General features: G+C 52.7%; 1 protein-coding gene across 1 annotated transcript in view; it reads right to left on the minus strand.

Moving 5' to 3' along the window:
• The window catches only part of FBN3 (fibrillin 3), a 52,293-nt gene that overhangs the window by 18,199 nt on the left and 11,392 nt on the right, over positions 1-22,702 (minus strand). Inside the window, exons 17-43 of the mRNA XM_016163034.2 lie at positions 22,328-22,453; positions 22,113-22,238; positions 20,799-20,918; positions 20,510-20,647; positions 20,236-20,286; positions 19,854-19,979; positions 18,011-18,235; positions 17,769-17,894; positions 17,281-17,409; positions 16,179-16,304; positions 15,003-15,128; positions 14,747-14,869; positions 14,463-14,588; positions 13,390-13,515; positions 11,903-12,025; positions 11,617-11,739; positions 11,021-11,146; positions 10,818-10,940; positions 10,078-10,200; positions 9,505-9,666; positions 8,470-8,538; positions 7,092-7,217; positions 5,797-5,922; positions 5,303-5,452; positions 2,860-2,931; positions 538-663; positions 135-260 (exon numbers count right to left, since the gene is read on the minus strand). Of these exons, the coding sequence (XP_016018520.2) occupies positions 135-260; positions 538-663; positions 2,860-2,931; positions 5,303-5,452; positions 5,797-5,922; positions 7,092-7,217; positions 8,470-8,538; positions 9,505-9,666; positions 10,078-10,200; positions 10,818-10,940; positions 11,021-11,146; positions 11,617-11,739; positions 11,903-12,025; positions 13,390-13,515; positions 14,463-14,588; positions 14,747-14,869; positions 15,003-15,128; positions 16,179-16,304; positions 17,281-17,409; positions 17,769-17,894; positions 18,011-18,235; positions 19,854-19,979; positions 20,236-20,286; positions 20,510-20,647; positions 20,799-20,918; positions 22,113-22,238; positions 22,328-22,453 (3,369 nt within the window). The remainder of the gene's footprint in view (positions 1-134; positions 261-537; positions 664-2,859; positions 2,932-5,302; positions 5,453-5,796; positions 5,923-7,091; positions 7,218-8,469; positions 8,539-9,504; positions 9,667-10,077; positions 10,201-10,817; positions 10,941-11,020; positions 11,147-11,616; positions 11,740-11,902; positions 12,026-13,389; positions 13,516-14,462; positions 14,589-14,746; positions 14,870-15,002; positions 15,129-16,178; positions 16,305-17,280; positions 17,410-17,768; positions 17,895-18,010; positions 18,236-19,853; positions 19,980-20,235; positions 20,287-20,509; positions 20,648-20,798; positions 20,919-22,112; positions 22,239-22,327; positions 22,454-22,702) is intronic.

A 22,702-nucleotide genomic window follows, 5' to 3' on the forward strand; every position in this document is an offset into this window, starting at 1 on the left:
TGCCCATACTCAGCCAAAGAGAAAGGCCTGGACAGAGCTGAGCCCTACCCAAGTCACAGTGGGCAGAGCCTGGCTTTGTCCCATTTTCCATGCCCTTACTTCCCTACCTTGTGCCTGTTGGGGCCCCCGCTTACCCACACAAGCCCCGCCTGGCGACAGCTTGTACCCTCGGGTGCACTTGCAGCGGTAGCTGCCAGGGATGTTGATGCAGTCGGCATTCTGCTGGCAGGGACTTTCCCCAGTGGCACATTCATCCACGTCTGGGGAATACATCGAACAGGGCAGGAGTGAAGAGGACACCTTCCTTGCCAGATCAAACCCAAACCCAGGCCCCAGCATCGGAGTGGGTGGTCTCTCTGGAAGCAGCCAGAACCGGAGTGGGGGTGGTTACGTGGAATGCAGGCCATCGAAAAGGTGTTAGTCTCATTGCACAGAGGGGGAAATGGAGGCTCATGGAGTTTAAATGACCTGCCCAGAGAGGACAGGGGTGGGAGGACCAGCATCCCAACCAGGGCTGCGAGGGCGGGGAGGAAGTACCTTCGCAAACCAGCCGAGCACTGTTGTAGAAGAAGCCCATAGGGCACTCGCAGCGGAAGCTCCCGATCTGATTGATGCAGATGCCACTGGCACAGATGGCGGGGATCTCCCCGCACTCGTCGATGTCTGGGGAGGACGCCAGTGTCAGGGGCAGCCTGGCCCCTGGGAACACCTGGGGACCCTGAGCTAAGGGACCTGAAGCCTAGGAGGAAATGTGGCCACGAACCAGCACACACTCGAAAAATCCTGCTGTGGCCAAAATGTGTCTGCTCACACCAGAGAGAGATCAGGATGTGGAAGGAAAAGACTAGAACATTCGCTGTGGCCCAGTAAGCCTGCTTTGAGGGGTCTGCTGGAATAAAGCAGAGACGTGTGTCAGCAAGAAGCTGTATGGGGAAGTCCTGGGACGATGCTTAGCAGGAAACGGGAAATGTCAACAGATGAATGGATAGCAAGATGTAGTTTCCCCATACAACAGAATGTCATTCAGCCCTAAAAAGAAGGGAGCCACTGGCACACGCTACAGTGTGGATAAACCTGGAAAACATGCTCAGTGAGAGAAGCCAGACACAAAAGGCCACATGCTTCCTGATTCTGTTTCTATGAAATGTTTGGAAGAGGCAAATCCAGAGATGGAAAGTAGGTGCTAGGGGCCAGGGGAGGACAGAATTGGGAACGACTGTTCACGGTGACGGGGTCTCTTTTTATGTGATAAAAATGTACTAAACTTAAATTGACGTGATGGTTGCACAACTCTGTGAGTACAGTTGACCCCTGAACAACACGAGTTTGAACTGTGTGGGTCCAGTTATACACGGGTTTTTATACCAGTAAATGCTATAAATCATTTTCTCTTTCTCATGATTTTCTTAATAACATTTTATTTTCTCTAGCTAACTTTGTCGTAAGAGTACAGTATTAATATGTATAACACAAAACATGTGTTATTTGACCGTATGGTATCAGTAAGGCTTCCAGTCCACCGTGGGCTTTAGTAGTTAAAATCTAGGGGAGTTGAAAGTAATATGAGGATTTTCAACTGTGCAGAAAGAGGTTGGCACCCCTGACCACTATGGTGCTCAAGGGTGAACTATACACAAAATCCCTCTGAATTGTGCACTTTAAAAGGTGATGTGTATGGTACATGGATTATATCTCAATAAAGCTGTTATATGTAAAAAAAAAAAGAAAAGAAAAAAAGGAAAGAATGTAAAAAAAAAAGAAAAAGAAAAAGAAAAGAACCCGGGAACGCCTAAGAGTCCATCTGTGAGGACTGGCATGTGACCTGGGACATGTTCATACGTAGAATGTTCTAGAAAGCAGGGCAAACGGGGAAGTAGGACTATATAGAGAAACCTGGCCAGTTCTTTACAACTTAACTTCTGAGCGAGAAAAAAAAGCTACAGACCAATATGTAGGGAATCATAGAATTTCTGTCAAACTCATCAGAAAACAAAGTCATACATTTTCAAGAGGAGACCTCTATGTGTATTTAAATGCATGAAGAAAAAACTAGAAAGGAATACTCTAGGCATAAAGCATGGGAACCTTAAGAGAGTAGGAAAGGGACTTAGATTTGAGGTGGTGACTGGAGGGAAAGTAGAACTTATCCGCCATGTTCCAATTGTTTAAAATAAGGTAAATACACCCACAGGGTGAAAGCAACTTGAGGTGTGTTCATCAGTGGGACACCACACGGCTGAAATTGGACATTTAGGCATTAAACTGTACAAAACCTCACTGAACTAAAAAAGGAAGTGTCTGACTGCAACACAGCTGCAATGCCGATGAACCTTGGGGACATTATGCCCAGTGAAATAAGCCAGACACGAAGCGCAAATACTGCATAATTTCACTCACAGGAAGTCCCTAGAGGAGTCGAATCCATAGAGACAGAAAGTAGGTGGTGGAGCCCGGGGCTGGGGGAGGGGAGGGGGTGTGAGTGTGTAATGAGGAAAGAACATCCGTTTGGGAAGGTGAGAAAGTTCTGGAGACGGACGGTGGGGACGGTTGCACAACAGTGTGAATGTGCTTCATGCCACTTAACTGACACTTAAGAATGGTTAAGATGGTCAATTTTGTTCCGTGTTATTTCATTAGAATTTTAAAAAGTAAATAACAATTTAATAAAAACACTTTTTTTTGATAATGGGAAGTGTTTGGGGTTAGGATTCCTGACCTGGCCTGGGGGGCAAGAAATGTCAGTGGCATGGGGTTGGGGAGCGTGAAAGAGAAAGAACTGTGGGGGAGAGGAAGGGAGAGGTCAGGACTCTGCAGACAGCGGGAGCTGGACCCATGGGCTGAGGGAGAGTGGTCACTCACCAAGGGGCTTCCCTGTGTGGATGTCAATGACGAAGCCAGGGACCTGGTTTCCGCATAGGACCTGGTAGTCCGCTGGGCAGAGGAGAACAAGGGAGGGGGCGCTAGGCTGCAGGCTGCCTGAGAGCCTTCTCCTCCTCTCCCCCCACTTCCTGATCCTCGCCCATCACCTTCGCTGTCCCTGTAGGCCAGCACACATCCGACCTCTGGTAACTAATCCCTCTCTCTCCCTCCACTTCGACCAGCACTGAGAGGGTTAAACCATCCACCTGCACACAATGCGATCTGCCAAGTATAATCTCCTTCATCTCTTCCCTTCCTGAGCGCCATCAATCACATCCACTGCCCTCACCATTAAACAAAGACTCTTCAGTTTGGACCTCAAGATCTTCACCTCCTGGCCCTGCCCCAACAGTAACTCCTGCCCTCCTGTTACACCGATGTCATTACATGTCTGGATATGCCCTGCTCTGTCAGGCAACCACAGCTTTGCACATCCTGTTCCCTTTGCTGTTCTCTAGCACAGTCCACTACAACCTTGGGGATTCAGGGCAGCCCACAGGAAAGGCTCCCTCTGACCTCCCACTCTGGGTCTGGACAACTGTTGGCACCACCCTTGGGTAAAAATAACCTGTAGGGTAATTCACTCTCTAAATACATCTCACCGCTGACACCAAGATGCTGCTTGCCCAACTTTGATCCCCAGGAAGGGTGGATGACCCTGGACCCGCCTGACAAATGTGGGCAGGCATTCGGGCAGTGCCACTCTGCCACATCTCCCCAGGTCCCTGCCCTGGCCCTTGCCTGCTCTCCTGCCTGCGACGTGATGAGAACCGACCAATCTCGGCAGCCCCTTTGCTATTGTGCACCTCTGCCTCATGTTATCATACCTGCACCTCAGATTCAGGTGCATGAGATCCAGGCAGGTACCTAAGTCTCAGCACACAACCCATGGGTGACTTTTGGTCAGTACTGATACTCTCATAATCAGAATTGGCTGCTTGCAGCTTCCCTCCAAGACTGCCCAGCTTGAGTATGCTTTATTCCTGATTCCTAGAACCCAGAAGAGGGTCCAGCAGTACACAGAGATGGCCAGTAATGACCTCTCCTCATTGAACTCCACTGGGTTGAACAATGACCCCTTCCCCGGCAAGTGTATGTCCATTCACAGCCTCTGAACGGAATCTTTCTTGGAGATAGTCTTTGCAGATGTAATCAAGTTAAGATGAGGTTATCCTGGATTAGGGAGGGTGCTAAATGCAATGACTGATGTCCCTGTAAGAAAAGGAGAGGCATGCAGACTCAAGGAGGAACCATGTCAGATGAAGGCAGAAATCAAGGTGATGCAGCTACAAGCCAAGTTAACACAGACACCTAGAGCCACCAGAGGCTGGGAGAGGCAAGGAAGAATCTTCTCTGAGCCTCTGGAGTGAGTGTGGCCCAGATGACACCTTGATTTCTGACTTCGAGCTTCCAGAACCATGAGAGGATAAATTTCTGGGTTCTCTAAAGCACCACGTTTGTGGTGATTTGTTACTGCAGCCCTAAGAAATGAATTGTCTCTGTTGAGTCTATTCAGGCTGTCATGACAAAATACCACAGACGGGGTGGCTCAAACAAACACTTATTTCCCACAGTTGTGGAAGCCGAGAAGTCCAAGATCAAGGCACCAGCCCATTCGGTGTCTGGCGAGGGCTCTCTTCCTAGTCCGCAGCCAGCCACCTTCTTGTTGTGTCCTCACGTGACAGAGAAAATCTCTCTCACGTCTCTTTGTTTAAGAGCACCAATCCTGTTTGGGAGACCTCCACCTGTATGACCTAATCACCTCCCAAAGGCTCCACCTCCTAATACCATCACTTTGGGGGTTAGGGCTTAACATATGAATTTGGGGGAACACAAAAATTCAGTCCATAGTACTCACACAACCGTAACCCTCTAGTTGTCCCCTTCTATTCACTGCTCCATTCCTGACGCTCTTTCTGATACCTGAGCTGGCTGCTAGGTCATTCTAATAGTTCTAGTCCGAGGTGCCAAAATGGCCTACTGCTCAGTCCTGCCTCCAGGCCTTTGCTCATGCTGTTCCCTGCCTGGAACAGCCTTCTTCATCCCTGACCAACACTATCAGCAAGCCTCTCCAGAGCTTCCCCAAGGTGCTGTAACCAGTTGTGCTTTACAGCCTGGCCCCAGACATTCATAAACCCCCAAACGGTTGACGAGTCTTTGAAAAACCTTTACCACAAATGAAAGACTCACTGACCAATCCTGAATTCCAGAAATCTGTGACATGAAAGGCAGAATGCCTTGCCCACACTGGGATATAATTTCAATTCTTTAGCTCCCACCAGAACAATGTAGACTGATCAGGGACCTCAAAACGGGGCATGCCTCCTTAAACACTGCACTAAAAGGCGCCAGGTTGGAAAGAAGATGCGACAATGGCACTCACGGCTGGCAGGCGTGGGGCAGGCCTGGCAGGGCCTATTCCAGGCCTGGCCTATGTTGTAGGAACAGCAGCACATCTTCTGGGTCACGTTTACAGCCAGCTCATTCTGACACGTGCCATTATAATTCCGAAAGCAGATACTCTTCCTCATGTCTTCGGTTGAGTTGGAGAGAAGAGAGTGGAAAAGAGACGTGCAAGCCAGGGAAAGAGAGAGCCAGACAGATAGGAACTCATTCACGGATGCATTTGAAAACTACTGGCTTGATATCTCTTCCCCAGCACACCTGAGGTTGCCATTTACTTTTCAGGTCCCTGAGCCCTGCAGCCTTGTTCACTTCTGTGAACCAGCATCTCAAACACATTCACCCTCCCTCTCTTTCCTCCCCAAAACACATCTCTCCACACTCTTCCAAGGCTTGGCGACTCCCAGAAGTTTCTCCCACACCCGAGTGTAGCTTCCACAACAGCTGGTCCCCCCCTGTCATTATGCTTCGTACCCATGCAGTTGTTGCCACCGTTGACTTGCAGGTACTCCGCAGGGCAGACACACGTGTAGTTTCCCAGGGTGTTGTAGCAGGTGCCAGGGCCACAGATGCCCGGGTGCGCAGAGCATTCATCCACGTCTGCAAGGGACAGAGGCGCAGTGTCCTGGCACGGCCTGGATGACCTCCTGCCCCAGGTCTGGGGGAGCCATGTCACTATGAGCTTCAGTTTGGTGTCAAGATTTGCTTAAAATGCAGACATTTTAGTGACACGAAAAAATACAACAGTGTCGAGTGAAAAAAAAAAAAAAGGTTTACTAAGATCTCTTTTCTATTAAGAAGAAATATGACTTGAATCCATGAGTTAATTATATTATCACCAAGAGCGGGGCTACCACGTGCTTCCTAATGTGATGCCATAGGAAGCAGGAGCCCTTCAAATAAAGTATTGTGTCAAAAAAATAATATAAAGGAAGCCACTTTAAAATGGAGCCGGAGCTGCCATCCCAGAGGAACTAACTGCCTTGCACGTCTTATGCTTCGAACATTCCTTTGGAATGTTAAAACAGGGCAAAATAATCTTTGGACTGGGCCTAAAGCAACATTATCCTCCAATCATTCGTGGATTGATGGATGAACAGATGAATGAATGAATGAATGAATGAATGAATCTGGTACAGTGCATTGTAAGAGTTCAGGCTCAAAGATCAGAATGGCTGGGATCAGAGTGGCTGGGCTCATAGCCAGTTTCCATCACTTATTAGCTGGTTCTTTCAACGAGTCACTCAACCTCCTTGAGCCTTGGTTGCGGCATCTAAAAAATGGGATCATGATAGGACTAGCTCCCTCACGGGGTTGTTGCAATGAATGAACGAATGACAAATGGTGATGCTCACGACAGTGGTGACACAGCCACAGACACCAGTTAATGATTGGTAGTGACTATGATGCTCAAATGAGAACAACAAGGCAAGTGAAGCGATGACTGAAGGAAAGGTGGGGCCATTCCTTCTGTCTTTCCCTTCCTACTTGTAGCTCTGGGCCTTGGTCAACTTTTGCCCAGAGGAGGAAGGGCATGACTATTGTAGTAAAGCCAGGTCATTTCTGAGTGAGGATGAGGTCAGAGGTCAGGCAACTGGGAGGAGGAGGCAGAGTGTAGACTGGGGCATTCTGCTGAAGCCTTCTCCAATGAACCTCAGGCAGCAAGGCAGGCGAGCAGACTCTTAGAGGCATTTCAGGCCCCAGCACCTGAGGAGGAGGAGGCGAGGCTAGGCAGGAAGGCTGGGTGGGCAGGGAGGGTCCAGGCTTACCATCACAGATGCGGGTGTCCTCATGGAGGCGATAGCCGGGTGGGCACTCACAATGAAAACTGCCAAATGTATTGACACAGTTGCCCCCCTGGCAAAGCCCAGGTAGGTCTTGGCACTCATCGATGTCTGTGAGGGAGTGAGAAGGCCATGGTTGAAAGCTACACCCCAACAGAGGACTCAGGGGACACCAGGCCCTGCCTTGGAATCTCTGGGGCCCTGAGGGAGCTGGGCCTGATTCTTCAATAATACCTGGGAGCCGTTGGATATTTGGAGGGCTCAGGAGAGGGCCTATCTTGGAGGCCACACCCAGACTCTCTTGGGTCAATGTCACCCTGAATTCATCCCCTTTTTCTTCATCTGATAGTCCATCCTCCCACCCATCCATCCATCACATAGTTTCCAATCTCATCACACCCTGACTGTAGAAGGACGAATGGATGCATGCATGGATGCATGGGTGGATGGGTGAGTGGGTGGACAGATAAGAAAAGTAGTGGATGAGTGAATAAGCAAGAGCGTGAATGAACAAGAAGACATGAGTAGATGGATGGATGGAAGACCAGACAGGAGATGGATGGATGGATGGATGGATGGATGGATGGATGATGGATGAATGGATGAATAACTGGGTAGGTGAATAGGTAGATAGATATAAAAATAATGGATGAGTGAATAAGAAAGTAGGTCAACAGTCAAGAAGATGAATAAGTAAATGGATGGGTAGGTGAATAGGCAGGTGAGTAGATGAATGAATGGATGGGTAGATGAGTAAATGGATGAACAGAAGGATGAATGAATGGATGGAGAGCTGAATGGATAGATGAATGGATGGATGAGTGGGAGGATGCATATGAAAATTAGATAAGTGAATAAGCAAATGGGTCAATGAACAAAAAGATAAATGAGTGGATAAATGGATGGATGGATGGATAGATGGGTAAGTGGGTAGGTGGTGAGTAGATGGATGAATGAACAGATGGTAGATGAGTAGATGGATAAACGTATGGATTAGTGTATGTATAAATGGATAGACGGATAGAAGAAAAGAAGGAAGGATAACGGATGCATGAGAAATGGATGTATGGATGGGGGATGGATGGATGGATGGATGGCTGGATGGATGGATGGATGGAGAGAGACATACATGGATAGATGGATAGGGGATGGATGGATCAATAAGCCAATAGATTAAACAAGAGACAGCTGAAAAAAAGACAAAAAAATTCACCACAAACTAAAAGCAGTTTTGTCTCACTGCCTGACCTCTAGACAGGAGGACTTGGGTCCCCAAAACTGTCCAAGTCTGCACTTTGGTGAGGCATTAATGAGAGAAAGGTCAATCAGTGGGAGCGTGATGGACGGTCTGCCAGGGGCTTACCTTCCAGAATGACAGTGATGGGGTTGGGCCGGAAGCCCTCACCACCTGGGCACAAGGTTCTGTATTCAGCTGCAAGAAAAACACGCTCTTATGAGGGGATGTGAAGCAAAGCCCAGGGGAAGCAGGAGAGGGGAGGACCCCTAAGAAGTGCTCAAGAGTAGGTCCTGCATCCTTTTACTACACTAACTACATCCTTCTACCTCCTCCGCCTCTTGGGGCCAATCTTGGGGGTCCAGTCCCTGTGTGCGTTGTGAACATGTTCTCACTGAACACGTGAGCAGATGAATTATGTGGTAGGAGCTGAGGTGGGGGGAGAATTCCTTCTAACTCCAAACCAGCCCCCAGCACGATCTGAAGTTTCTCCCATGAAAGGAAGACCCTGGACGGACACACACACCGCACACACACACTCTCTTGCTCCCCCTCTCTTTCTCTCTCTCAGCCCTGAATAGCTGGACAGACGCCTTCCTGCTTCACACTTGAGGCCTTTGCACATACTATTCTCTTGCATCCCACACCCTTCCCTTTACTCTACCTAGAAAACTCCTACTCAACCTTCATAACCTCATTCGTGCCTCCCGCCTTGGGGAGACTTCCCTCACCCCTTTCCTCTGCAGGCTTTCCCCTGTGCCATCACTGTGGCTCAAACAGACCCTGACGAGAGCTCAGCTCTCAGTCCCAGGGCCCTTGGTTTGTAGGTGAGGTCAGCGTACAGCTGCTGTGGCCTGTCCTTTTCTGGGTCCCTAGGGTCTGAGGACCCAGAAAAGGACAGGCCACAGCAGCTGTACACAGAGAAACTCTCAATATTTGCTGACTGACAAATAAGAATTTGCAGGAAAGACACATGAGAGAGGCCCAGACAATGAACTACCAAGAACAAACTTTGTGACCCAGGGCAAGCCCCCTCCCTCTCCGGTTCCCAGTGTCCCTCTCTTAGCCAAGATGACCCCCTAAGCCCCAGAGAGGCCCGGGCTGGGGCTACATCTCTGTGGCTCAGGCCACAGTGCTCGCCTGTCCTCTGCCCCCCGGACTCACTGGTGTTGGCCATTGGGCACAGCTCACAGGGGTTGCCCCAGGCTCGGCCCAGCGAGCAACAGCAGGATGCTCGGGTGACGCCGACCCCAATCTCAGCACTGCAGGAAATGCCACCGTCCCCGCGGTTGTGCATGTCCAGGAAACAGTTTCCAATCCGAGTGTCTGAACAAGCAGAAGGGATGATTAGCAAGTGGCAGAGGAGAAACGGTTCACGTGTGTTGGCACCTTTGTGTGTGTGACTGTGTGCTGTGCATGTGCCTGTGAGTGTGTAATTGTGACTGTATATGTCTTTGTATGTGCAACTGTGTGTTCATGAGTAACTGCATATCTGTGTGTGGCTATGTAACTGTGTTCAACTGTTTATCTCCGTGTTTGGATAACTGTGTGTGTAACACGTGTGCATGTGTGCCTCTGTGCACATGTGTGTGTGTCAGAAGGATGTTTCTGAACAAGGAAAATTATGCAGGTGTCAGGAGCAGAAAGACTTAAACAGGCCGACAGGCCAGATGACCAGGCTGCAATCCCATCCGGTTCACGGCTTGGAACCCCAGCCGGAGCCTTGTGCACACTTACCCACACAGCCCACCCCGCTGGGGTTCAGTTCAAAGTCCTGGGGGCAGTTGCAGAGGTAGCTGCCAGGGGTATTGACACACAGGCCGTTGATACAGTTCACTGGGTCTGCACACTCGTTGACATCTGTGGAGTGGGGGCGCCATCAGCCGGGACCCCTCCCTCAGTCCGCGTCCTCCCACAATCCTCCTGGAAAACCAAAGCCCTGGACACTGGGGGCTGAGATGCAAGCCACATCCCCTCTGGGAAAAAGCCAAGGGGCAGCAGCCTCCGGGGCCTGTCTTGCTCCATGACCAGTGCTTAGAACATGCCTTCGAACAGGCCCTGGCACACTACAACCTGCCTGTTTGCGTAAGGTCTCACTAGCACATGGCCACGCCCATTCAACTTCACATGTGTCTGCTTTCGAGAGGCAACTATGACAGAGACTGTGCAGCCCAAAGCCAAGAATATTTTACTATCTGGCCCTTGACTGAAAATTTTTGCTGACCTCCGTTTTAAACACACAGAGGTGAGAGACATTTGGATGGTGGAGGGAGCATGCCTTCGTTCCTTCATTCACTGCATTTATTCAAAGGATGACAGATGACAATGAAGGTTAACGGGCACAGGTATCAATCAGACAAGGCCTACCCCAGGAGGAGATATTTGAAAGGAGATACAATGGCAGCAAAGAAATGAGCTGTGCCCCTCCTGGCCCCCAACCCTGCGTCCCCCATCCCCAAGCGCCAGTGACCCCACACCTGTGCAGTTACCACCGCCGCGGTCCAGCTCATAGCCCTCATCACAGACACAGCGGAACATTCCAGGCAGGTTCTCGCAGCTCCCGAACACACAGAGGTTCCCCAGAACGCACTCGTCCACATCTGTGGGGATTCCAGGTCAGCTGGCCCCACCTACAGGGGCCCGCCTGCTCCGTCCTTCGCCCCGGCCACCCGGGCCTTACCCTGGCAGGCGCGGTGGTCCTCTGCAGAGTTGAAGCCCATCTCGCATTCACAGCGATACCCGCCGGGGGCATTAAGGCACTGCCCGTTCTCACAGAGGCCCACGTCCTCCGCACATTCGTCCCTGTCTGAGGAGCCCCGAGAGGCAGAGGCTGGGGACTAGCTGGCCGGGACCCATGCAGGGTGGGCAGATGGCCTTGGCCACTCAAACCCTTCACCGTCACCTGAGGTTCTAGTAGCACTGGGAACTTGGTGCGCAGGTGACCAAGTCAGAGCCAAGAAACAAGCAGATAGGGGACTGATCACCGGGATTCCAGCCAGACAGGGAACCTAGACACTCAGGATCCAGGATGGGGGTCACTGGGGAGTAAGCCGGTGTTCCTGCTCCCCGCATCTATGCAGTCAGAGCCCAAAGAGAAAACTGCCTAGTGACAGGGCCTGGCCTGTAGCCCCGCCAGCTGGAGGCACATGCTCTCTGGCACCTGCGGAGCCATGAGTAGATCACCGTGAGTCAGGAAACCAACTGACCACGGTGGCCATCTTGGAACCCAGACCCCTCTCAGGCCCCTCCTGCTCTCCCGCCCCTCTCTGGTCTCACCTTCGCAGAAGAAGCCATCCCCAGCAAAGCCTGGGCGGCAGGCACAGCGGTAGGAGCCCGGGGCATTGAGGCAGTCGGCGTTCGGGCTGCACCAGTGCTCTTGGAAGGCGCATTCATCCAGGTCTGCAGGACACAGGACCCAGAGCCCCCCGGGTGTGTGCATTAGGGGGATCTGGGAGGTGGATCCTGTAATCTTGGCCTTGACCAGCCCCCAAGGGCACCCCTGAACCCTGCCCCCCACCTATATCAGCTGCTCTCCCCAGACCTCCTGCCCCTGGGCACTTACCGTGGCATTCGAATCCATCCCCCACCCAGCCTGGCTGGCACCTGCAGCTGAAACTCCCGGGAACATTGAGGCAGGAGGCGTGGCCGTCACAGCTGTGTCCCCCAAGCTCACATTCGTCCACATCTAAGAGGAGAGGGACCCAGTTACAGGAAGGGCAGGACCAGGAGATGGGAAGGGGACGCAGCACCCCCTCAAGGCCTAGGCCTTATAGAAATAGGGCTTCAGGTGAGGAGTGGGGAGACGTGGTGCTGCAGTCGGGGAAAGATTAAGGACCCCCTTAGTGGAGCCAGATGTGTCGCCAGCATTCCAGGAGCTTCCACCTTCACCCAGTGTCCATGAAAGAACCCTAAAGCCCAACAAGCACGACTTCCAGCAGCCCTCGGAAACGGTCTGAAGTCGCAGCTTGAGAGACTTAGAGTAGACGCTAAGAGTACCTGTCCTACACATGAAACTGATATTATAGCGTATGTCAACTATAACTGGAAAATAAATCTTAAAAAGAGTAACTGTCCTAATGCACATGCTCCCTCTCTAAAGCAGGATGTCCTTCTAAACCAGCATGTCCCATCCTCAGTCAGTTCTGCATCATCCTGATAACCCACAACGTTCATGCACCGCCTAAGAGAGCTGCTGGGTACTGAGCATTTCTTTACACAGCCTTCCACTTTTACTGCCATAAACGTGTTTAAAAGAAAACTTTAAACGGTCTCTAAGAAGTTGCAGATCTGTTGCTCTCTTATACAACATTTGATTCTGGTTCGTGTTAAAATAATTGCATAATTATAACAGGTAGACTTGTGTTCTCCCAAAAGATATGTTTAAGGGCTGACTTCCAGAACCTGGCAATGGGAACTTATTTGGAAATAGGGTCTTTGTAGACGTAACCAAGTTAAGATGAGGTTACCCTGGATGGTGGGCCCTAATCCAATGACTGGTGTCCTTTAAAAAGAGAGAAATTTGGAGAGAACACCATGTGATGATGGACACAGGTTGAAGAGATGCATTTACAAGCCAAAGGACCTCAAGCACTGAAGGTCACCACCAGAGCCAGGAGAGAGGCATGGGACAGATTCTCCCTCTGAGCTCCTAAGAAGGAACAACCCTGCCGACCCCTTGATTTCAGACTTCTGGTGGTTCTCAGTTACCAGATTTGTGGTAATTAATTATGGCAGCCTAGGAAGCCAAAACAGTCATTGCGGAAATGCTGAAAGGCTGGTCCCTCTATCACTGAGAACCATCAGGCTTGCACGCTCTGAGAAGGCTGCTGTGGACATTCGAGGCTCTGGGGCTCCTCCCTGAGCTGTCGGTTAAAGAGCGCACCAGGGACACCCTATTGGGTCCTGTTCCTGCTTGAACATGACCCCACCAGCAGAAACCTGCAAGAATGAGGTCTGGCATGCTCTGCCTCAGGGGCGAAGCAGACCCCACAACCCCTGAGCCAGCCCCTCAGAGTCCCCTCCGCCCTGCACTGCTGACTGCCAGCTCACCGGAGCAGCCCGTGGCCCCCTTCCTGACGACGTAACCCAGCCGGCAGTGGCACACAAAGGAACCCTTTGTGTTCTCGCAGTCCCCTTTGAGGCAGATGTGGGGGTTCAGGTCACACTCGTTCACATCTGCAGGATGACAAGATGAGTGTGGGTGGGGATGCACCAGCACTGCTGAGTGCCCTGCCACGTGGGTACCCTGTGTCGAGGTTCTCTCTGCCGGGCCGCGGGGGTGGGGAACTCCTTCTGGTTCCACCATAAGGCAGCTCTGAGGGTTATGTCAGTGTTTTACAGCGCAAATGCCATGGGACACACTGCGCATGCATTCCCAAAAGGATTTTATGGCCAAATACATTCAGAGAACACTGAGTTAAACAAAGTAAACCAAATTCTCTTCTGCAGGCCTTTTCAGAGCCTTTGTGCCAATATGGATCTGCAAGAAAGGTATAATGTATGCAGCATTCACTAATTTTCTTTGGTCCCAAGGTCTTAAGTGCATCCTAGATTCCTGAGATCTGGAACTCTCTAAGCTGCACTGGGCTGTGCACATCTTCTTGGGAGGGAATTGCACTTCTGCTTCCTAAGAACTCCCCACTTGGCCCTCAGCTCTATCCTGATGGCGACCCAGTACACATCGCTCCCTGGGCCTCGTGATGACCTGCAGCCAGAAGAGGATGGTGATCGCGGCACAAACAGCCTGGGGACCCCACACAGGGCTGAAAATACATTTCTGAGCATCTTCCTGTGTCGCTCACCATTCTTTGGATAAAAGGCCCTTGGTGGGCAGCAACCGTAAAGTACACCCCTTGAACGGGGCGCAAGCCTCTGATGTGCGTTGGGAACACAGTGAGTATTCGACAAACAGACCTCTGCTGCTGTGAATGACATCCCATTGGCTTTGGCGCAGGCTCAAGGTACTGGTGGCCATGTGCAGACTGCCTGGCACTGTTGCGAAGCCTGCCCTCCCTTGCCTGCGTGTGACAGGATGGGACCTGGTTGTGCTCGCCCGCCTTGTGGAAGGCCTGGTCTATAAGTTCTGACACTGCCTCCTCCACCTTGCAATCCCAGCTCCTCACCCACACACGTCCGTATGTCCGGCATGGCCACGAAGCCGTCATAGCACAAACAACGGTGACCCCCTGGCACGTTGGTGCACTGGCCGCCTTCACAGATGTCCGGGTTCTCCTCACACTCATCCACATCTGGGGGGAGGGGGGCAGATGCAGGCTGAGCTGCATGCAGGCAGGGATGGAGGGGGAGCCCCAGGGAGCTGCCCTCAAGGTCCGCAGCCCGTCCTGTGTCTGGGCTGGGCTAGGTTGACTCCCCGTTCCCAGGCAGGGGGAGGGGCTCACCCACCCACCTGCACACGCCCTCCCATCAGGCATCAGCGAGTAGCCGTATCCACAGCTGCACCGGTAGCTGCCCTCAGTGTTAACACAGTGCCCATCACACCCAGCACTCCCAGCAAGGCATTCGTCGATGTCTGCAGGGGACAGGGAAAAGGCAGAGGGGCTGGGCTGGGGGAGAAGGTCACGCAGGGAGCTGCTTTAGAGGCTGAAGCTGAGGTCAGCAGGTTGAGGTTGGGGCCAGGGGCCGGCGGAGTGACGCAGCCTCACCCACGCAGCCCTGGTGGTCGGAGGTGCTCCGGAAGCCGGTGTGGCAGGAGCATTGGAAGGTGCCAATGACATTGACACACTGGCCATGGGGACACAGGCCGTCACTCAGGGAGCACTCGTCGACATCTGTGGGGGGAGCACATGGCCAGCTGCAACCCAGTGTGCACAGACAGGCGGAAGGGCCCAAAGGGTGGCCCGTGTCCCTCTCCACTATCGGGGTGACACTCAGACACACGTGCACAATGATGTGCTCACACAATGAGCATCCACACATTCCATAGGTGCAAATCCACATACACACACACACCCTCACCCAGATACATACTCACAACCTCTTGCACACTCACAAGACACACAAACACACCCTCACACATTCACACACTCATTCTAGGCAGACACACATTCATACCCAGATACACACCCCTACATGCACATTCACATAGGCTCACAAACACACCAACTCATATGCAAACAGAATCACCCTCAGTAAACACACATTCACAACCAGATACACACTCACACTCAATGAAGACTCACATATCCACTCATAGGCAAGGATACTTGCCTTTGTATAAACACCCAGATACACGCTCACTTTTGTGCATTCATGTAGACTCAACAACCCTTGCATGCACTCACATGCAAACACACGCCCTAGACAGACACACACATCCACACCCGGATACACACTCATACTATCTTGCATGTTCACACAGATCCACACATACTCATTCACATACAAATACAGTCACTCTTGTACAGACACAATCACAGATATACACTCATACGTTTGCATGGTCACACACACAAATATACTCCTCGATCTCACACCCATGCAGTCACCCTTCCTGCAGACACACAGTGACCCATACTTGCAAACTTGCTTTTCTACAGTCACATTCACAGAGACACACACAAACACACACTCCTATTATCTTATGCATGCAACCACTCATACAGATGCACTGATACACACATGTACATTCACTCAGAGACACACTGACACACACGTGCACATTCCCACACAGAAACACACTGACACACATGCATACACACGGAAACACTGACATTCACACATAAGTACATATCAGAGAAAGACTCACATACCCACTACCACTACCTCACACGCGCCACTCACACCAGCACCCCCACTCGCGTGCCCAGCTGCGTGCTCACCCTCACAGGCAGTGCCCTCGGCCGCCAGTGCATGTCCAGGCGGGCACTGGCAGGTGTAGCTCCCATCCGTGTTGGTGCAGGTGCCTCCCCGGCACAGCAGCGGGTCCTGCACACATTCGTCCACGTCTGGGCATGTGGAAGGGCACAACAGGTGTGAAGACATGGACACGGAAGGGTGTGATGTGGCTCTTAAAGTTTCTCCCTGTGGCCCCCAGCCCCTTTACCCCAGCTGAAGCCAGAAAAGCCGAGAGGCTTGGGGCGCGGATGACCCAGGAGGGAAGAGTTTGGGCTGGGAGGAGCGGCAACAAGTCAGACGGGGAAGGAAGCTGGAATTCTCAGGAGAATCAGAGCCATGAGGCTGACACTCCTGGAGTCACTGAGGGAGGCTTTAAGAAACCCTCCCGGAGGACACAACAGGGAGGCGAGGCCCAGCCCGGCATCGGCGTGGGGAGCAGACACCTAGCCACCCACCTCACCACCTTCCTCACCCTCCAGGCTCACGCGCCTCTTTCGACCCCTCCAGCCCACCCCAGGGCCTTGGCACACGATGCTCTTCTCCTCTTTCAGCCCCTCTTCACCCCATTTACTCCCACTCTCTCAGCCACAACCTCGAGCTCCACAGAATTGGACGTATCCCCCAGGCACATGCTTCTACTGCACCATGTGACCTTTACAAGTGCTTCTGACAGTGGTCATTTTGCATTTCTCTAGCAATTTAGTTTATTAAAGCCTGTCTCTGTATTAGGCCACGAGCCTCAGAAAATGGCTCCCAGCTGCCGAATTCTCTGTAGTTCTCAAGTAGAAGCACTTGAAAAAGCGAAAGCGGTGGTAAGAGGCTCCTCCCTCCTGGGTCCTCTCCTCTTCTCACGTATAGTTGCAACAACCTGCTAAAATCTCAGTCCCTAGCCTCAGTTCTGCACACCTGACCTGATGTCCTTTGGGGACGATGCCCCATGTCATTCACACCTGCTGTGTCCCAGCTGGATCACAGCTGCCCCCACACCTGCCCCTCCACCCACATCCATCATAGCAACGTCTCCGCCATCCCTTTGCTTGGCCCCAAACCCCGCCAGGCATTGCTCTGCCCAGGGCAGCCACCTACCCATGCAGCTCTTCATCAGCATGGAGCCACTCTCGTAGCCATGGAAACACTCACACTCGAAGCTGCCTGGGGTGTTGACACAGGCACCCTGGCCACAGAGGTCAGGGGAGATGTGGCACTCATCAATGTCTGGGGAGAGAGGGGATACAGGCTGGGCCTCCACATCTGTAGACACTCGGGGCTTCCCAGGAGGCCCAAGTTGCCAAACCAAACTGAGTGAGGAAACGGGGTGCCGTGACTACACATGCCAGACAAGGGCAGGAATTTCCGCCCAGCCCGGAGGCCCCCGGAGATCACCTTTGCCAGCCCTTATTTTACAGTCAAGGTCTCTGAAGCCCAGAGAGCCCAGTGACCTGCACTAGGTCACACGGCAGGCAGGTAGGTATGACGAGACGCACCTTAAACGCACAGGCCTTGACTCCATGTCCTATTCACGGGCCCTATCCCTGCACGCACCCTCCCTCAAAGAAGTGGAAGTGAGCGCATACCTGTGCAGTTCCTTTCCTGGGCGTCCAGGGTAAAGCCCCCTGCGCACGAGCAGCGGAAGCTGCCCACGGTGTTGCGGCAGGTGCCGTGCGTGCAGAGGCTGGGGAAGGCTTTGCACTCGTTCACATCTGTGGTGTGGGAGCATCAAATGTCATCAAACCACCCAGACAGACACCTCAACTCCAAGCCGGTGCCTGAGTGGTGTCCCCTCCCTATCCTCTGGGCTCCCAGCGCCCAAACACACCTTTATAGAAGGGCCGGCCTGACAGGAAGTCCCTGCTGGCAAAGCCCAGCCCGCGGGGACACAGGCTGGTGAATGCTGGGGACTCGGGCTCCGGGCACGCCTCGCACGCGGCCCCCCACGCGGCGCCCACAGAGCAGCAGCAGATGTCCATCCGGTACTTGCCGGGCAGGGCAGCCCCGCAGTCATCCTCATCCCAGCGCAGGAAACACAGCTCCAGGCGTACATCTGCTCAAGGACAGTCATCATGTCCCGCCCCGCCACACTGTGTCTGCCACCAGATGAGAGGTATAGCCCCACTCAGGAGCACCTCACCAACCGGAGGAGTGAAAGGGGGGTGACCTCCTCACAGTGAGATTTAAGACCATCCAAGAGTTTTATACATTTTAATAATAATAACTCACATTGCTAGGGGCTTGCTATGTGCTGGGAACTATTCTAAACTCATCGATCCACTTAATCCTCAAAATAACACCAAGAAGACAAACATGTTACTACGCCCATTTTATAGGCAAGAACACTGAGGCCCAGAAAGGTTGGGTAGCTTGCCCAAGGCCACACAGTAAAAGGTAGGGCCAGGTTCAAACTAGGCCACCTTGCTCCAGATTCTGTGTGTTTAATCTGCAAAACTGCCAGAATAATCTGACAGCAGACAAGCCTTCCTCAACACCAGACATAAGGGTCTAAGACAGGAGGCAGCCACCTGTTTTTTTTTTTAAATAAAGTTTTATTGACACACAATTACATCCATTTGTTTCTATAATATCTGTGGCAGCTTTTGGGCTTTCTGACAGAGCTAAATAGTTGTCACAGAGACAGTGTGGCCCACAAAGCTTAATATGTTTATCTCTTGGCCCTTTTCAGAAAAAAAATTTGCTTACTTTCAGTCTAGAATAATGTTCCTCTCTTTACAAAAGGAACATACATTTAAGCAGGTCAATTTGAGGATGAGCCCTGTTATAGAATTTCTAGAAAAAATCCAGAAGTGCCACAATCCACACAGGGATCCTTCTCAAGTTCCCTTGTACCCAGTGTCTTGCTCCTGGGCTAAGTTACACCTGACCAGACTTCCCCATTTGACCTGGCCCTGAATTCAGCACAGGGGTCCCCATAACACACTGGCCTTTTCCTCTTTACTCTGGTACTTTCTCTTCTTGCTCACATTTTGGGGATCAGTTAAAAGACCCACTGCACACCTGAAACTTAGTTTAAGAGGGTCTTCAGGGCCCATCTGCCTTACAGTTGACCGGGCCCCGAGGTGCCAGTGAGAAGGCTACTAACAGGCTGAGGGGGCTACAGGAGGAAAAACTATAGACTGCAGACCCTGTCTCTTGGCTGACAGATGCTTTAGGCCAGGAAATGTCTGGCTCAGGGTGTTGAGGGGGGCAACATCAAGAAACCCTCACCCAGGGGGAAACCATCTCAGAGGCTTTGAGCTTGATGGGACGTCGTTTAGGAGAGTGAGCCCTGGATGCTGAGGGAGACGCGCAGGCAAGGCCGACGTCTCCTTCAGCCATCCTGGCACTCATGCTACAGGTGCCTCATGCTCAAATCCCCCCGTGTGAACCTTACTTGGTAGTGAGCAAGAATAAACACAAGCTGCATCTATCATTTCGTGAGGTTTTACCATGTGCAGTGAGCTTCGAAAAAGGGACAGTTAGGAGAAGAGGGTGAATCCCCTCTCAAATAAATATTTTTTGAGACATGTCATCAGGAGGCGGGCAGGTAGAGGGTCCCCACGGCCCCCTAGATCCCTCCTGTTCTTAGGAGTAGTCCCTAGGGACTGAGGGTAGATGCAGTGGAGGAAGGACAGGCAGCCCTGCACGGGAACGGCGCACAGACTCACCCACACACAGCCGGCCCGTGGGATCCAGCGTCAGGCCCTCAGGACACTCGCAGTGGAAGGAGCCAGCAGTGTTGTGGCAGCGCCCGTTGGGACAGACCCCAGGGAAGACCTCACACTCATTCACATCTGGGCAGTAGCAGCAAGGAGAGGTGAGGGCTGGAGGCTCCCAGGAGCTGCTCCCCTGGGCCTCGGGTCACCCAAGTTGTCCTTGGGGAGGTGGGAGGAGACACAGCCAGCCTCAAGGGCGGGGGAATCGCTGGGAAGATTTGGGTACAAATAAGGGGGGTCTCTGTCTCAATCTCAAAGACTCTAGCCCCCAGGACATGCACCTGCCCATGTGTGGCTGCGGAGGTGGACCCAGGGCAGGTAGGGAGTTGGTTACCTTCGCAGGGGAGCCCCTTCATACGGGCAAAGCCACGGGCACAAGCAGGGTCTGTGGGGGGAGCAGCCGGAATAGGGACAGCGTCAGGCTCTCCATCCAGGCCCCGGTCACCTGTTCCACCCCAGCTCTCTCTCTCAATGGGAACCTGGGCAGGCCCAGTGGCCACCCCTGGAGGCCCCCAGGAGCCCACCCAGGGGCCCCCATGGTGTTACCCACCCCACAGTGCTTGCAGGGCCCCCCAGGCAGCCCCACCCAGGGGCCCCCATGGTGTTACCCATCTCGCAGTGCTCGCAGGGGCTCCCCCAGGCAGCCCCCAGGGTGGCGCAGCACTCAGCCCGCAGGGTGGCTCCGCGTATGTTCACCTCACAGCGGCCATCCTGGACCTTCAGCCAACAGGTGCCCTTGGTGCTGTCTGCAGGACAGGGGTCACCAGGTCACTTGGCTCACCTGCTGGGCTCACACCTGCACACTGACCCTCAAAGGTGCGGCCTCCCTCCTCCACCCTGCTAAGACACAGGGCTGGGCAGCGCAGTCCCTGGAACTACGGGGAACAAGCCTCTCACCTAGGCACACGGTGCCCGAGGGCCCCAGCCGGCTGCCAGGGCCACAGTCGCAGGCGTAGGAGCCGGCTAGGTTCCGACACGCACCATTCACACATGGGCTGGACAGGCACTCGTCGATATCTGCGAGGACAGGCCCCCACCAGGTCCTGAGCAGCAGGAGGGGGAGCCCTACCTGGCCAGGGCCCCCTCTGCTCTGGGGGCTGCCAGAGTCCAGCAGCATGGAGTACACCCAGGTCTGCATGGCATGTGTGTGAACAGATAGGTGTGTGTACACGGGCAAAGTGCACAGGCACAGGCACATTCACACACGTTTGCACTGAATTGTGTCATACACTCATGCAAGCATGCTGGTATGCAGGGGTTTGGGAGCACGCACGTGTGACAAGTGCAGAGAGACAGACACGATGGGGCACGATGACCCTCACTGAAGTCACGGCACAAGAGGAAACAAGAGGGAGGTGAGGTGGGGGCGCGGGCGCACTGTGGAACGGGGAAGAGAAAAGAAGACGCGGAGCCCGGGAGAAGTGGGGCCAGTGGAAGGTGCACAGACACACATGTGTGCGTGTGTGTGAGCACTCGTGGCCATGAGTGTGGGGGGCCTGACAGACAGGAAAAGTCATCGCCACAAAGCATGTGTGGGCCACGATGGGTGTGCATGTGTGCTTATATATGTGTGAGTGTATATGTGAGCAAAGGCACATATTCCTGTGTGTGGAAGTGTGAGCGTGTCTATATAAATACATATGTGTGTAACTGTGAGCCTAAATGTGTGGAAGTGTGAGCAACTATAGGTACACACCTGTTTCTGAGTGTGTGCATATGAGTATGACTGTGCGGGAGTGTCTATGAGTGTGAATATGGCTGTGTACCTACGTTTTGAGTATTTGTGTGTATAAGCAGGTCTCTGATAATATGCAAACATGTGTGTGAATATATGAGTCAAAGGCATGCATAAGTACGTGCCTTTGAGGGTGTAACTGTGTGTGGCTATGAATACAAGGATGAAAAGTGTGTGAGAATAAGTGAGTGTGTGAATGTGGGTATATGTGTGAGTGTGTATAACTATGAGACTAAGTGTAAATATATATGTCTTTGTGTGTGAGTGTGAATGTGTGTGAGTGTGGGTATACATGCGTCTTTGAGCAGGCGAGTGTCTATGTACACACAGCATGCAGTGTGTATAAGTGCATGTATGTATATGCTGAGCATGCAGCACACGTGTCTGAGTATGTGCCTGTGCGTACACACCATACAGAGCATGTGCGTGTGTCTGTGCGTGTAGATGCCCCGTGCAGTGCGTCCAGGACCCTGTACCTTCACAGGTCTCTGTGTCCTGCCGGAAGCTGAAACCCTGGGGGCAGGAGCAGCTGTAGCTACCAGGGCTGTTTCGGCACCACCCGTTGTCACAGAGAAGGCTGTTGATGGCACACTCGTCCACGTCTGCAGGGTGGGGTGGGACAGCAGGGTGAGGAGCGCGCAGCAGAGACCGTCCCATCGTCTCATCGTCCACCGGCCCGCAAGATGCTCACCTGCACACTCCCTGCCTGCCACACCTGCCTCGTAGCCCAGGTTGCAGATGCATCGGTAGCCGCCCCGCAGGTTCTCACACACACCGTTGGCACAGATGTTGGGGTCAAGGGCACACTCGTTGATGTCTGCAGTGGGAAGAGGGCATCAGCAGCTGCTCTGCTCACTGGGGTGTCCACAAGCCAGGTCCCCCTGGGACTGGAGCTCCAGCCCAGATCTAGCCTCATGTCCCACAAAACCAGGGTTTCCAGGGTCTGTAGACACTAAGAGAGGGATCATTCTTTGCTGTGGGGGCCATCCTATGCATTACAGGATACTAAGCTGCAGCTCTGGCCTCCACCCACGAGATGCCAGTAGCACCCACCCCAATATTTCTA

Source organism: Rousettus aegyptiacus, unplaced genomic scaffold (assembly GCF_014176215.1).
Source record: "Rousettus aegyptiacus isolate mRouAeg1 unplaced genomic scaffold, mRouAeg1.p scaffold_m13_p_16, whole genome shotgun sequence".
NCBI classification, from domain to species: domain Eukaryota; kingdom Metazoa; phylum Chordata; class Mammalia; order Chiroptera; family Pteropodidae; genus Rousettus; species Rousettus aegyptiacus.